Source organism: Zootoca vivipara, chromosome 15 (genome assembly GCF_965207765.1).
Source record: "Zootoca vivipara chromosome 15, rZooViv2.hap1.1, whole genome shotgun sequence".
NCBI lineage: Eukaryota > Metazoa > Chordata > Lepidosauria > Squamata > Lacertidae > Zootoca > Zootoca vivipara.
The window spans coordinates 22325037-22339917 of record NC_142598.1 but is presented as its reverse complement, the minus strand read 5'-3'; the positions used below and the strand labels follow the sequence as shown (position 1 = coordinate 22339917).

Genomic DNA, 14881 nt, shown 5'->3' with positions numbered 1-14881 from the left:
GAGAAGTGCAGCTCTATCTAAACCTGGCTATAAACCCAAACCCAAGCAAGTGACCAGACCAATACTCCATTCACCTACAAATATTTAAAATAAATAAAATCTTGTTTAACATGCTGAACAGAGTATCCGTAAGCTGGATCCAAAGATCCTTTCAGGCACATCTTCATGTAGGGTTCACTGATCAACTTCAGTGCTCCCACCCCTGATGATCAGCTCCTGAAAATTAGAATATATTTCAGAGCATTTATTTGAGGGGCATATGGAGTACAGCAGGAGGAACAGTGAAATTCTATATGGTGAGGAACCTGGAACCAGGAGGCAATGGGTCTCTTGGGGTTCTGCGCAGAGACAGATTGGATGTGTTCAGATGCTATACAAAAAACGTGGCTTAACAAGACATGAACAAGTGTACACTCCCTTTGTGCTCCCACACTAATACCTCGCCCCTCTTCCTTCTGAATCATTTCAAGAAGGCGATTGGAAGTGTTTGCTTCCACTTTTGGCAAACCATGGTTTGCCATGTCACCCAAACTGACAAACTATGGTTAGTTTTAAAACAAACCAGCTTCAAGTCATGGTTTCCGAAGATGGCTTGTTTTAAGTTATCAATAATTCTGGGTCTGGGTGACAGGGCAAGCTATGTTTAACTAAAAGCAGAAGCATCTGAACACATTGGCGGAATGTGTCACCCTAAGAAGAGGCTAGGCTTATTCAGGTGTCACTAAACTATAGTGCAGGGTTTCCTAAACCTGGGTTTCTAGCTGTTTTTGGACTACAACTCCCATCATCCCTAGCTAGCAGGACCAGTGCTCAGGGATGATGGGAACAGTAGTCCAAAAATACACTTGTAGACCCAAGTTTGGGAAACCCTGCTATGGTGTGACATCTAAACACAGCTTCTACACACAAGAATGACAGGCCCTCCTCAGTACAAGGCTAACCAAATGCTTGTTGTAAGAACTCTCAAGGCAGAGCTGGACATATTACTACTTCGTAATGAATGTTCAGCATCTGATGTTTATTTCCATCTTATAATTGATCTCAAGAAAGCAGACATGCTTCCAGTGCTGAGGCCATCTGTGACTGAGCCCCAGATAAAATAATATATTTCCTGCACATGGTCAAGAAAGAGTCTGACCCAGTATAGACTCAAGAGTGCCTTGCAGACAGAATAGGACATTTTAGCTCTCCAGGTGGTATTCAACTAACTTTCACCAAGAACAGACCCCACTGAAATGAATGTACATGGCTAAGTTAGGCCCATTAATTGCAGTACGGTAGGTCTACTCTGAGTAAAATGTGCTGGAATATTACCCTTTGCTCCAGCTCTACTTCTTCCAAGCAAGGATAGAAGGAACGGGTGATGTGCAGACTGTCAAAAATCAAATAGCAGACACTAATCGTATCCAATCGTTCATCCCAAGATCAAATTTCCAGCCTCCTTTATCTGTGTATGGGGAAGGGGAGAAGTTATGTATCACCGGCGCGGCATCTTTTAACATACTGGAGACCCACATAATTTGTCATCAAACTACTATCTTCGCAGGGAGGCAGAGCAAGGGTTCAATAGCCTCCTCGAAAGCTATTTCTAAATAACTTCCAAACTATTTTCATTAGTAGATTTCCATTCTATTTCCCCACCTCGCTGCCTTTCTGGTTAAAAGACACAGGAGCCTTGCTTTTAAACAACCCCGACTGAAAGCCCTGATATACCACTTAATTTTATTATAATGACAATCAGAGTGCTTAAAAATTATACCCAATGACTGGAAAGGGGTCCAGAATGATATGGTTATGGTCTGATTTCAATAGATCTTTCATTGGGAGAATAATTATTAAAAATGAACATTCTCCCCTGCTTTTACGGCTGCTCTGCTGGCTTTAATGTTTTCTTTCATTGTTTCTTGTTGCAAGTACTACAAGCATCTATGAAAGCCTTCAGAGACCAGAGTCTTAATTCCTACAATACATGAATAAAGTGAGTTCAAGACCCATCCCTTTCTACCAATACTTCCAAATATTTTGTTTTTGTTTTTTTTATAGCAGAGGTTTAGTGGGCTAGATGCAAAGAAGCAGCTGGAGTCAGTTCCTCTCATTTAGGGGATTCACTGATGTCCTCCTGTCTGCTCTCTCTCCTAACGAAAACTAGCTCCAGAGGATTCGGAAATCCTTTAGATTAGCTACTTAAGGGACATTTGTGTAGTGTTGTTGTGGTGTAACAGCAACCCACCCTGCAAGAATGAAAGTACCGCCTGTGTGGGCCGCAGGATCTCTGGATCCAAGCCTATATTACCTGGACAAAAGACAAGAGTTTGAATTTTACTAAAAAGGTATCCCCAGAGGAATCTTACAAAATATCTGAAGTGCACCCTACCTTACTGGAAGAGCAAATAAAGTAGTAGATGTTTAGATAGAATAGAGACCAGAAAATATTTCGAAACTTTAGCACTTTTTATTCACTTACATGCAACAAATATTAGGAGGCAATTACCAATGCAATCGTCATTTGACAATACAGAACTGAGATCCATGTTACAGGTGTTGATTCAGCACACAAAGGTGATTTATTTTTTTTACACACACACACATTGAATTCATGTGCCTCATGAGATCTTCACAATACAGCGAATCGCCTATAATATCCCTTCTTAATGCAGTGTTACCGGCAAGTTATATGGCAGCATTTCTCAATAAAAATTTTTTATCAGCAATATTTTCTTACACATCTTGTTGCCAGGTTGACACACGCAAAGGACAGGAAAGCAAAAAAATGAAATGGATTAGAAAAGCAATGGACCTCGTGACATGCTATACATGTTTACTCAGTTCAGTGGGACTTATTCCCGTGTGTGCCACTGCAGCCTCAGTTAAATGATCAGGGTAGAAAGGCTCTATATTACTGTATTAGCGCTTGAAAACCAGCAGATCTGTTGCTCATTATTTAGGAGGTGCCCTCTCCGTTTCTTAAACTAACCTTGTCTTTATGAACAAGCTGTAATAATTATTTGATTTGCTTTCTTCTCTTTCCATCAGTTTTATAACAATGTTGTTTTTGGTTTTATTTCTATGCTACGCTTCCCACTGTCATTTTGTTCCATGTTGCTCTTGCTTATTTCATTTTATGTTCCTTTTATTTATTTATTTTAAAAAAAAACCTAACAGGAAAAGGAATCTGATCGAGGCTGCAATCCTGTGCACACCTACCTGAAGACAACAAGACTTACTTTGAAGAAAACAGCACCATGTAGTACCTTGTTTCAAGAAGATCCCCCCCCCCCTCTCTCTCTCTCACACACACACACTAAAGCATGAAATTGGCATCCCTGGTTATGATCAGTTCTACCACCCTCACATTTCACAGCCGCTGTGCTTCCCAGATGATGAGACTGCAATGGCAGAGAACCACATACTCACAGCAAGCTCTGAATCATATCCCATGTTACCAGGAGCCTTGTTCACATTGCTCAGAGCCTGTTAAACCCCCCGACCAGCTTGGCATTTCGAAGACGCATCAGCAGAGAGATTTGTGCTTCCCCCACAGAGATGAGAATGCTTCACAGTGGCAGGTTGAGCAAGGCAAGGGCATTGCAATGCTTCCACCTCTACCCAGACTCAGTAATGTTGTGCAGTCGGTTTGGAAGGGGGGAGGAAAGAGACAGCAGCCAAGTCAGCAACAGCACAGCCATGAACAAATTTATGGGAGCATTATGGTCTTCAGATGGCAGGCAGAGGAGGAGGTGAGTGAGCTCACGACAGAGGTGAGATTTTAAGTGGGGATTTCTCCACCGCCATCACCAACCATGACTGCCACTTTCTTCTACACAAATTCAGCAGGAGAACCCTTGTGGGAATATGCATAAACTTGACCCTTCACAATATTGTTTGCTTCAGGCACTCGGTCCTAATTTGCCTTAAAAGTCTCCTAAACGGATAATTACGAGCAGCTCGGATAAATGCTTGGCCAACCAAGAGTGGGTGTCACCGGGGAGGGCGCTTGTTATTTTAGGAGAATGCGTGGGTGATACGGAAAGGAAGATCATCAGATGCTGTGGATTCGTACGCAAGAGAAAGAGTGCGGTATGTTTGGGGAGACGGATGAGATTGGTTTTGATTTAGATTAATGGGTAATATACCTGAACTATGCCATCTTGGACTATGTGCTGAAATGTTATAAGGAAAAGGCCTCAACAGGTGTCAGTGACAGGCTGGGCGCAGAGGAGTGGGAGGAGGCACCAGCTGGGGAACCCCCAAGGGAAGAAGGCTCAGAGCCTGGGGAGTGGCGGTGAGACAGCAATGAGTGGTCCAAGGGAGAAGACTGGGAAGAGGAGGTGTCGGAAGCTAGCACCTTTTAAGAACTCAGGAAGGGGGAACTAAAAGGTGACATTATCAATTCATCTTAGTAAACAGAAGCATATGTCCATGTGTCATGGACTGGGTAGACTCAGAGGAATGGTGGGAGGAACCAGCTGTGAAACCACCAAGGGAAGATGAAGTGGTCAGAGGGAGAAGACTGGGAGAGAAGGAGGTGAGGAAGCTGAAGAGCTAACAGGGCTTAGGGACCAGAATCAGAGGCAGAAGCTGAAGCAGAAGAGGAGGGAAGCCAAGAGGCAGAGATGAGTCTACCTGGTGAAGAAACCAGGATGTCTCCCACTCCTGCTGCGACAAGCTCTCCCTCCCCCATTGGTCTCCCAGGACCAGAAGAGGTATGAAGAGAGGGAAGAGCAGAGACAGGAGTGCCGGCTAAGTTTCAGGTTGCTTGGGAAGCACCTGGGATCCCCACAACTGCCTCATGGGGCAAGACCTACTGGGAAGAGTTGCTGTGCTCTTTAGGCCTGGCATTACCTTGTTTCTTCTACTATAAAGTTAACTTCACTTGCTCTGTGTAATTTATTGCTCACCTGACAACAGGACAGAAAGTATATAGGGACAGAGACAAGCAAGATTTTTGAGAGATGAAGTTAGCATGATGAGAGTAGTTCGAAGATGGAGAGCCTTCCTTCACCCCTCAAGGACACATTCCGTCAGGGGTTATACCTCTGGGGATGTGTGCTGCAGCTGGTGGTCAGTGGTACCAAGCTACATGATTCACTTTCCACATGAATCACATTAGATCTAGGGTGCATATGGTCCCTCGAGCCACAGGCTGCCCATCACTACCAGCGATCTAGAAGATATAGAGTCATACACAATGACTACTGTCACAGTCCTTATTGGAAATTTTGGTGGAGAATCAACTTGTTCTCCACACTCTCGCACCCAGTGCAAAGAATAAGTGGTTTGCACCACAGAGATTTCCCAAGAAACAGAGCAATGCTACCAAGGGAAACCATAGCTAATGGTGGCATTCCATTCTTACCAGAACTACAGACTACATCTCATTTGAGGCCCGGAGTGGCTAACTGGTGACTCTCCAGACATTGTTGGATTCCAACTTCAATCAGTCAGCACAGCCTATGACCAGGGATTACTGGTTGCAGCCTAACATCACCTGCAGGGCCACAGGTTAGTCCAGCCTTACCCAATGAAGTGCTCTATATAGACCTTTATGGACTACAGCACCCATCATCCTTGACCACTTGACCTTACCCAATGAAGTGCTCTATATAGACCTTTATGGACTACAGCACCCATCATCCTTGACCACTGGTAATGCTGGCTGGGGCTGATGGGAATTGTTGTCCAAAACACCCAGAGGACACAAGGCTGGGGAACACTGGGTTAGCCTATATTCCAGATTTTGTTTATACCTATGTGAATGACAGAGTCATTATTACCCATGGTGTGTTAACATTCATTCCTTTGTTCGACCACCCCCTGGCTCAAACCGGTTGTATATCATCTCCCATAAATATGTTGTTATTTTCAGCTTAACAGATTAGAATCTGAAAGACAAATAAACAAAAGCAGCGTACTCCAACTATACCCATTGGTTGCGGGATATAGTGTGACAGAATGATCGAAGCACTCTAAAAACCTATCAGATCTATTTATCTAAAGGCAACCGTGGCACAGATGTGCACAGCACAGACCAATAGCTACCAGTGCATTGTGAAAGCTCAGTCTTCAGCCTTTAAGAGAGTCCTCGCCAACTTGGAGCAGTCCAGATGTTTTCGCCTACCTGCCTTATCAGCCCTTCTAAACCCTTGCAAACATGGGGAAAGCAGTGCATGGGGGAAAGGGTTAGGGCTGCAATCCTATACACTTCTGGGGGAAAGCTCCATTGAACTCAAATGAGACATACTTCTGAATAGCCATGGGTAAGATATCACTGCAAGCATTCCTCCCTGTCACTTTTCTGCTGCAAATAACGCCCTCCCCCAATTTTCACAAGTAGTTTCAATCAGAAGCAGCAACCAGTTGACTTTAATATATGCTTGCCTTTAGTGTGTCACAGCAAAACCAGTAAAAAATCCTATGTCAACTTGGAAGTCTGATGCCTTTATGATGGCAACTGGGTGGTTCTTTTGGGGTGGTTTTGTGTGTGTGTGTGTGTGTGTGTGTGTGTGTGTGCAAAAGATGCTGCCTTATCAGGTGCACGGGCAACTTTTCAAGGGGATCCTAACATGCTAATAAGCAAGGGTTCACCCAATGTGCAAGATGTTTCCTTGAGGTCTGGTGGAACACCTTAAAACTAAGTCCAAAATACTTCAATCCCTACAGCTCAACATTCTGTTATGTAGCTGTCAAATGCATACATTTAACAGTGTTCTCGAAGCTACGAACATGAGTTTGACCAAACTGCGGGAGGCAGTGGAAGACAGGAGTGCCTGGCGTGCTATGGTCCATGGGGTCACGAAGAGTCGGACACGACTAAACGGCTAAACAACAACAAACACTACAACAGTCATTTTACAAAATATTGAAATTTTAGAGTAAAGGTCAGTCTAAGCATTTGAGTGACGGAGGCAGAAAATACCTAGACGCCATTCACGGGCATGCAGCACTGAAAGCTCTCCTACATAAGCCTCACTGAAGGAAACAGAAGCTAGGCAAGACCGACATTAATGAATGGCTCCTACCTGGGGCTTATGGATCTCCCGCTCTGCCACCAAAGGTTAGGGCCACCAGTAAGAGTCACCAGATTCCCTACACAGGCAAAGTCATGAGATCTCACTTCCAAGGAAGGGTATAGCAGACTACCAACACTAGCATGGCTAGAAGAAAACTCCGACATTAGATAAAAAATTAGGGTACAACTCATTTCAGGGGTACAACTCCATTTCAGCAACGCAGGAGGACCACATCCTTAGTACGTGGCACACCACACTATGTTGTGGAAGCTCATCAGTGGAACACCTACTTCATGCACAGAAGGTGCCGTGTTCTACCCCTGGCATCTCAAGGTACGGCTGGGATAGACCCACCTGAAACCCTGGAGAGGCACTGCCAGTTAGCCGGCAACCCTGAGCTAGATAAATGATCTGACTTAGTGTAAGTCAGCTTCCTATGTTCCTATATAGCACATTTAAGGGGTGAGGGTTCTCAGGTCTCACTGCCCCATACTGAGGCCACAGGTACTACCGGTACCTATTAAGCAGGTGCCATGAATCAGGGAGAAGCAAGGCTTCCATAGCCTCCAAACAAATTGCTACCTATAATGACACCATATTCAATAAAGCACCAATTCCCTGCTGACGACTGCTATGCTTTCTGAAGTGAAAGGGGGAAGGAGATGTATTGGTTACTGGGAAGAAGGAAGAGACTCAGTCAGGACACCTTCAAATCTCTGCCAAGCCACCAAGTTCACTGGGTGGGCAACGCAACGGGCAAGCCACTGTTATTCCTGAGCATGTTTGCTTGGAAATAACAAGAGTCGGTGAAGGGACTGGCAAGTGCAGTTGCAATTGCTGCCTCCGTCTAATTTACTCTTGCACTGTGAGGGTGAAACAGGATCTATATTGCAATGCACCACGAGCCCCGGCAGGGAAGGAATGTTAAACAAACGCGAAAGAGTAATTTAACCGATATGCCAAACATCGCACAGGGGGGGAAAGAGGCAGAGCTCGCCCCAAAGCATTTCAGTGCCAGGGTTGGAAAAGCTAAATGGCAGCACCACCACTAATGGACAATGTGGGTGGGGCACAATCCACTGGGACGGGTTTCCTAGGCAATACTCATCCAACAGATTTCCTGACCTTCCTCCCTTTTGCACTGAGCCTGCCCGGAAGATTGTGGCACATGGGTCAAAAGCCCAGCCTGGACGCCTCTGAAGTGGTGCCCACCCCCCACCCCCCTGATACGCCTCGTGCTTGGAAGGGCCTTTGGAAAGACTCATCCCCGAAAATGTCCTTTTCGTTTTGCAATTCTTTGGAAATGCCTGAGGCTGCAGGATGTAAACCCGGCTGGAGACCGTGGTGGGCGGGTGCCATTAGAGATTCTAGAGGGATGCGAGGCAAGCGGGGGGGGGGGGTGCCCTTGGCAAGGCACTCCAGTCTTGTGGGAGGGATCCAGTGGCTGCTCCTTGTGTTGAGGCGTGGGCAGCCACAGGGAGGGAGGGAGAGAGGGATGAGCAGCCATCACTGCAGTGATATGGAGAATCTGATAACAATAACCACGAAGGGGAGGGGAAGGGATCAGCTGGCAACCCAGGCGCTGGTCGGAAACTCACTCAAGGAGTGGTGGAATCGTCTCGCCACTGCCATTCCTTATTCTTTACCTGAAGGGTTTCTCCATCCATCTCCACGCCAAAGGCACCTAGGCCAGCAAGCTATGGGCATTCCTGGGGGAAGACGGAGGCGGTGACTCTCCTCTCTTTCTGTCTCCCCTTGTCACAGGGGAAGCACGCCTCCTGCCTCCCAGTGCGCCTGCCGCTGCCAACCCCGCTCAGCTCCCCTCCCTTGGGGATGGGGGGCTCTCATCCTGGCAGCAGCTGAGAGCCAGCCCGGGCTGCAAAGGGGAGACCACGCACTCCAGACGTGGGGCCAGCCAGCGAGACCCCCTCCCCACTCAGGCACAGTGAAGCGGCCCATTCTTCCACCCAGACAGGGGTGGGGGCGGTGGGAGACGGCCCTTCCAGCCTAAGGCCCCTTCTTCCCCGCCTCGCTTCTCCGCCTCTCCTTACCGACAGTCCTGGAGCCGATGCAACCCATCCTTCCTCCGGCCCGCGGGGCTCCCTCGTCGGGGAGGGCGCGCAGGAGCAGGTGCAGCAGGAGGCGGCGGGGGAAGCGGCCGCCGCAGCCTGTGCGCACCGAAGCAGGAGGCGGCGGCGGGGCTGCGGAGCGGGGGCTCCGTCACGGCGAGTCCCCAGGGCGGCCCGCCGGGGCCCCCGCAAGGCTGCTCATCACCGCGCCTAGGGGTGAAGGCGCGCGCGAGCCCGGCAGGCCGAGGCGCCCCGAGGGAGCCGTGCGAGACGCTTCCCCGACGAGCAGCCAGACCCGCCTCCTGCCTGCCTGCCTGCCTGCCGTCTCCCTCTCTCTCTGCCCGGCTCGGTGGAAGGAAGATGCTCCCGGGGCTCACGAGGGAGGGAGGCGAGGAGGGCTCAGTTTATTGGGTAAACAGCTCCCGAGCCCGGCGCGGCGCTGCCATTGGCTGAGCCGGAGCCGCGGCGGGAGGAAGGAGGGAGCGGGCGAGGAGCGCAAGGCGGCAAGGAGACGCGCTCTGCTGCTGCTGCTGGGGGGCTGCCTGCGAGCGAGCAGCCGGCCTGGTACACGCCCTGCCATGCCAGGGGGGCGGGTGGCTGGTGAGGAGGAGAAGCTGCAAAGCAGCGTGTCGGCACGTTCACACGAGAAAGCAGAGCAGGTCTCCGCTCTTTACCAGGGGGCCATTTTGAGGCATGCTGCCGACGCCGTACGAAACGGCACCGAGGAGCAAACGGGGCGGGTGGGTGGGTGGAGAAAGCCAGCCAGCTAGCCGTGAGTGTTCACACGGGTTGTTGCGGTTGTCCCTAGGAGGTGGTGTGGCCATCTGCCACGGATGCTTTAGTCGAGATTCCTGCGTTGCAGAGGGTTGGGCTAGATGACCCTGGAGGTCCCGTCCAACTCTACAGTTCTTGGATCCTATAGGTGGCATCGTGGCGGGGGTTCAGACGCCGGGGTCGCCGCCTCGGGTCAAGGGTCGGGGAGGAGAGTCCGGCGGGTGTCGTAATCCGCACCTGGTATCTGAAGAAGTGTGCATGCACACGAAAGCTCATACCAAAATAAAAACTTAGTTGGTCTTTAAGGTGCTACTGAAGGAATTTTTTTTATTGTAATCCGCACCTGTTCAGAAGCAGAGCCGCCGCTGGTTGGCTGCGGCTGCCAAGCCTGTGCGTTCGCCCACCTGGCTCCCGGGAGAGGGCACTGCGCACAGAAGGGCAGCCGGCGAAGAGCGGCTACGACTGCAGTCGTCTTCGGCCTTCGCCAGGGAGGAAGCCCGCGCCTAACGCGAGTCGACGTGCGCAGGGGGGCGCTGCAGGAGAAGAACAGCGAGGCCCATCGGGACAGAGCGCGCGAGAGGGATGGGCGATGCCAGCTCCCGGGCATCCCAAGCCCCATAGCCACAGCAGCCAGCTCCTAGGGGCCGAGTAACCCCCAATAAAATATTGGCGAGTAGGGGTGCCCACTTGAATGAAATATTGGTGAAGTGGGCAAGCCCCGCCCCCATACTAGATCACGTGGGGTGCACGCGCACTATTTGAATGGCAATGCCTGTCAACTTGGGGGAAGGCAGCCCTCTCAAATATTTTATTTCCCCCCCCCCAAGAGCTGACGGGCATTGCCATTGAAATAGTGTGCGTGCATCGCACCAAACGATCGATTATGCGAGGCGGGGCTTACCTGCCCCCCTCTCCAATTATTTTTTTCAAGTTGGCACCCCTGGCAAACCCCCTTTGCCCCGGGCAGACAGAAGGCGCACGGGGAGGGATAGAGAGCTGGGGCCGCTTTTTTCTTTTGGTGGCGCTTTCGGGCTCTGCGCCTCTGACCCAGAAGGAGGCGCGTGCGCCGGAGCCTCCTCGCGTCCGCCGCCGGGAAGTGCAGCGGCGCCTCCGAGCACGCACCACACCCGCAGTGGACGGCGCGGCAGCATCCATCGCATTGTCTGCAGCGCGTGCGAGGGGGGTTCCTGCCCTTGCCAGACGGGGAGGCCGGGGGTAGTGGCGGGGCGCGAAGGAGGGGATCCCCGGCGCGCGCTCGAGAGCCAGGAACCAGCAGGCAGATCTGACGTAGAGCTTGAAGGAGGGCGGCAGCCAGCCGGGACGGGTAGGGAGGAGCGAGCTACCGGGACGACCAGAGCAGCTCCCCGCTGTCGATCCGGTCCAAAGGTGCCCCTCCTCCGGCGACCTGATCTTCGGGGAACGCGCGGGAGACCCGCCGGCAGCCCTTATCTCTCCACGTGGGTGGGTGGGGGTGATGGGGCCTGCAGGCCCAATGCCAGAGAGACAGCAGCCCAGTTAGTCTCTTGCAGGGGCGGGGTGGGGGGAGGCGAAAGAGGCACCCTGAAACACTGACAGATATATTGGGGCAGAGTCTTGCCTGGACCAGAACCCACTTGCCATCAGGTGCGCATGGCTGCCTCACAACGCCCTTTCACAGATCCCCCAGCAGGGTTGTGATTGCCCTAGACCAGGCATAGGCAAACTTGGTTCTTCGGATGTTTTGGAACTACAACTCCCATGATCCCTGACCACTGGCCCTGTTAGCTAGGGATCATGGGAGTTGTAGTTCCAAAACATCTGGAGAGCCAAGGTTGCCTATGCCTGCCCTAGACCATAGGAGCCACCCCCCCCCCCCTTAATGAGCATTGCTATTCCAATGATGATAGCTGGAGAGAGACATCTGGTGAATAAAGGTCAACAAACCAAACATTTCCAAAGCTTACAAATACAACTGTTACTGCTCTGCTAGCAGGCATGATGTTGAGCAATTGGAGCCCCCAAGTGGTGTTGGGAGTTCGGGTGGGAGATGCATTTTATCTCTGGATACTAGTCGACCCACAACCTTAGTGCGGACTTTGTTCTGTTTCCAATGGGATCCTTCCCCATTGAAAGCTCCTTGCCAGGAAGAAGTGTCCTAGCTTAACTCCTTAACATGCCCATTTCATTTTATTATTTTTGTTCTGAAGGTGCATTTAAGAACATGGGCGTAGGCAGGGGGGGCAGGAGGGGGCAGCTGCCCCCCCTAGAAGCAAAAAATTAATGTATTTTACAGACCATAACCAGCACTTTTCCCCTCCAAAAACTGAAGTGGAAAGGGCTTTGCTTTAGCAAGAGCAGCTAAGTCTCCGCTTGCTGGGGGGGGGGGACACACAGCTGTAACAAAATAAAAAATTCCTTCAGTAGCACCTTAAAGACCAACTAAGTTTATATTTTGGTATGAGCTTTCGTGTGCATGCACACTTCTTCAGATACACCTGTAGCTGTAACAAAAACACATCAAATAAATAAAGCAAAGTGGCTACCAGTAGTTAAGCAGTTAAGACAATGGAGCAGATATCCCCAGGCAAGTTTCGATAGCTGACCAATTCACCCTATTGTTCTTGAGTGGGAGTTGTTAATGAGCATTCAGGAATCACATTAAGAGTTCTATTGATGATTTAATGAGGGTGCAGAGGATTCAATTTGACTAAGGTGGCTCTGCAAGGCTAAAAGGAAGTGAATAAGAAAGGGGGGGCTGTAGCTTTGACAGACACAGTGATGTTTATAAAAAACACAGGTGTTCCAGCCTGCCCCTCCTCCTGCATCTGTATACTGTAAATCAGGGGTGGCCACCTCCCAAGAGACTCTGATCTACTCACAGAGTTAAAAACTGGGAGTGATCTACCCCCTTTTGGGGGGTTCAGGTCAAAGCTGTTGAGTTTTTTTAAGGAAGGGAAGCCCTGTTTTTGGGGGTTTAGGTCAAACTTGTTGAGCTTCTTTTAGGAGGGAGGGAGGCCCATTTTTGTTTAGGGCTTCAGGTCATAGTTCAACTTTTTTTTAGGGAGGAGGAAAATTTTGGGTGAGCTTTTTTTAGGGGTGCCAGTGACCTACCAGTGATCTACCACAGACATCCAGTGATCTACTGGTAGATCACAATCTACCTGTTGGACGTGCCTGCTGTAAATCAAGCAGAGAGAAAGCTGCTTACAAGACTCCTCTTGCTGCAGAGTTCCAGCATCACAGCGTCACCCAGAGGCACCCAAAAATATGAGTTATCCCTCTCTCTATTTCTTCCTTCCTTCCCTCCCTCTTCCATCCTTAATAAAATACTGGGGGGGCAGATAAGCCCCACATAGAAAGCCCATCAACATGGGGGGTGACTCTTTCAAATACGGTATTTACCAGTAATTGGGGGGGGGAGGGGAGAGGCACCTAGGCCTCTAGGAGTTGGCTGCTATGCCTAGGAGTAGGACAATTCAAGAAAGCAGAATGATGCATATGCTATGGTAATATATCAATAGAATCATAGAATTGTAGTCAGAAGGGACCACAAGGGTCATCTAGTCCAACCCCCTGCAATGCAGGAATTTTTTCCTAAGGTGGGGCTTGAACCCAAGACATGGTTGAAATATTATGCTGATATGCAGCAATGCCTCGGAGCTGTCGTGACTGCGGCCATGCCTTGCCTCGCCCTCGCCCGCCCTGCCACCCTCTCTCGCCTGCCCGACCCTCCCGTCCTCTTGCTGCAGAGTTCCAGCATCACAGCGTCACCCAGAGACACCCGTAAATATGAGTTATCCCTCTCTCTATTTCTTCCTTCCTTCCCTCCCTCTTCCATTCTTAATAAAATACTGGGGGGGGGGCAGATAAGCCCCACATAGAAAGCCCATCAACATGGGGGGGTGACTCTTTCAAATACGGTATTTACCAGTAATTGGGGGGGGGAGGGGAGAGGCACCTAGGCCTCTAGGAGTTGGCTGCTATGCCTAGGAGTAGGACAATTCAAGAAAGCAGAATGATGCATATGCTATGGTAATATATCAATAGAATCATAGAATTGTAGTCGGAAGGGACCACAAGGGTCATCTAGTCCAACCCCCTGCAATGCAGGAATTTTTTCCTAAGGTGGGGCTTGAACCCACGACATGGTTGAAATATTATGCTGATATGCAGCAACGCCTTGGAGCCGTCGTGGCTGCGGCCGTGCCTTGCCTCGCCCTCGCCCGCCCTGCCACCCCCTCTTGCCTGCCCGACCCTCCCATCCTCTCCAGCCAAGCAGGGTAGCTGCCAACGCTGCCAGCCCCAGAAGCACAAGGTGGCCGCTGCCGCCGCCGCCACAATGTCATTGGGCCCACTGGCCCTGTAGCCCCGCCCACATTCCCACTTCGTGGCCCCTCCCGTGCCTTGGCTCCGCCCCTGAACGACCATGGCTTGCCCCCCCCCCCCAGTTTTGATCCTGGCTACGCCCCTGTTTAAGAACGAGCGGTACAGCCCAAATACTGTTTTAATCACAGCAATGAGAACGGAGCTTCTTAAGTTCCTCCTTCTCCCATTGCCAAACTGCAAAAAGCTTGGGGGGGGGGGTGCAGCACTGAACAGAGCTGTGGGGTATGTGTGGCTTAGGTAGCTCAGCAGCAGAGCACATATTTTGGCAGGTCCCAGGATCAATCCAGCCAACAACAAATCTAAGATTTTGTTGAGTCGCCGCCAGACAGGATAGCCAGTCTCGGCTAGATGGACAAGTGAGTTCACCTGTGTTCTTATGACATACAAACATAAGACGAGTTCTGCTGGATCAGATCAAGGGCTCATCTAGTCCTGCATGCAAGGAAGACCTGAGCACCATAGCAAGGTTGCCACTCATATTCTCCCCCCCCCAGCTCCTGCAATTCTTAGTCTTCCTCCCTCTGACACTGGAGTCTGTATACAACCATTGGGAAAAGTGCATGATCTTCTGCACAGACACATTCTTAACCCTGGGCCACAGTTCCAGCCGATGTCAGCTTTAATAATAATCAGGGGCACTATTGCTGAGCAAGGATTTCCTTC

The 14881-nt window shown here is 50.2% G+C and overlaps 1 protein-coding gene across 1 annotated transcript in view; it reads right to left on the bottom strand.

The window, feature by feature from the left end:
• The window catches only part of FAM131B (family with sequence similarity 131 member B), a 50463-nt gene extending 41048 nt beyond the window's left edge, over nt 1-9415 (bottom strand). Inside the window, exon 1 of the mRNA XM_060269037.2 lies at nt 9062-9415. Coding sequence (XP_060125020.2) covers nt 9062-9089 — 28 coding nt within the window. The 5' untranslated portion in view covers nt 9090-9415. The remainder of the gene's footprint in view (nt 1-9061) is intronic.
• Nucleotides 9416-14881: the final 5466 nt, after the last annotated feature.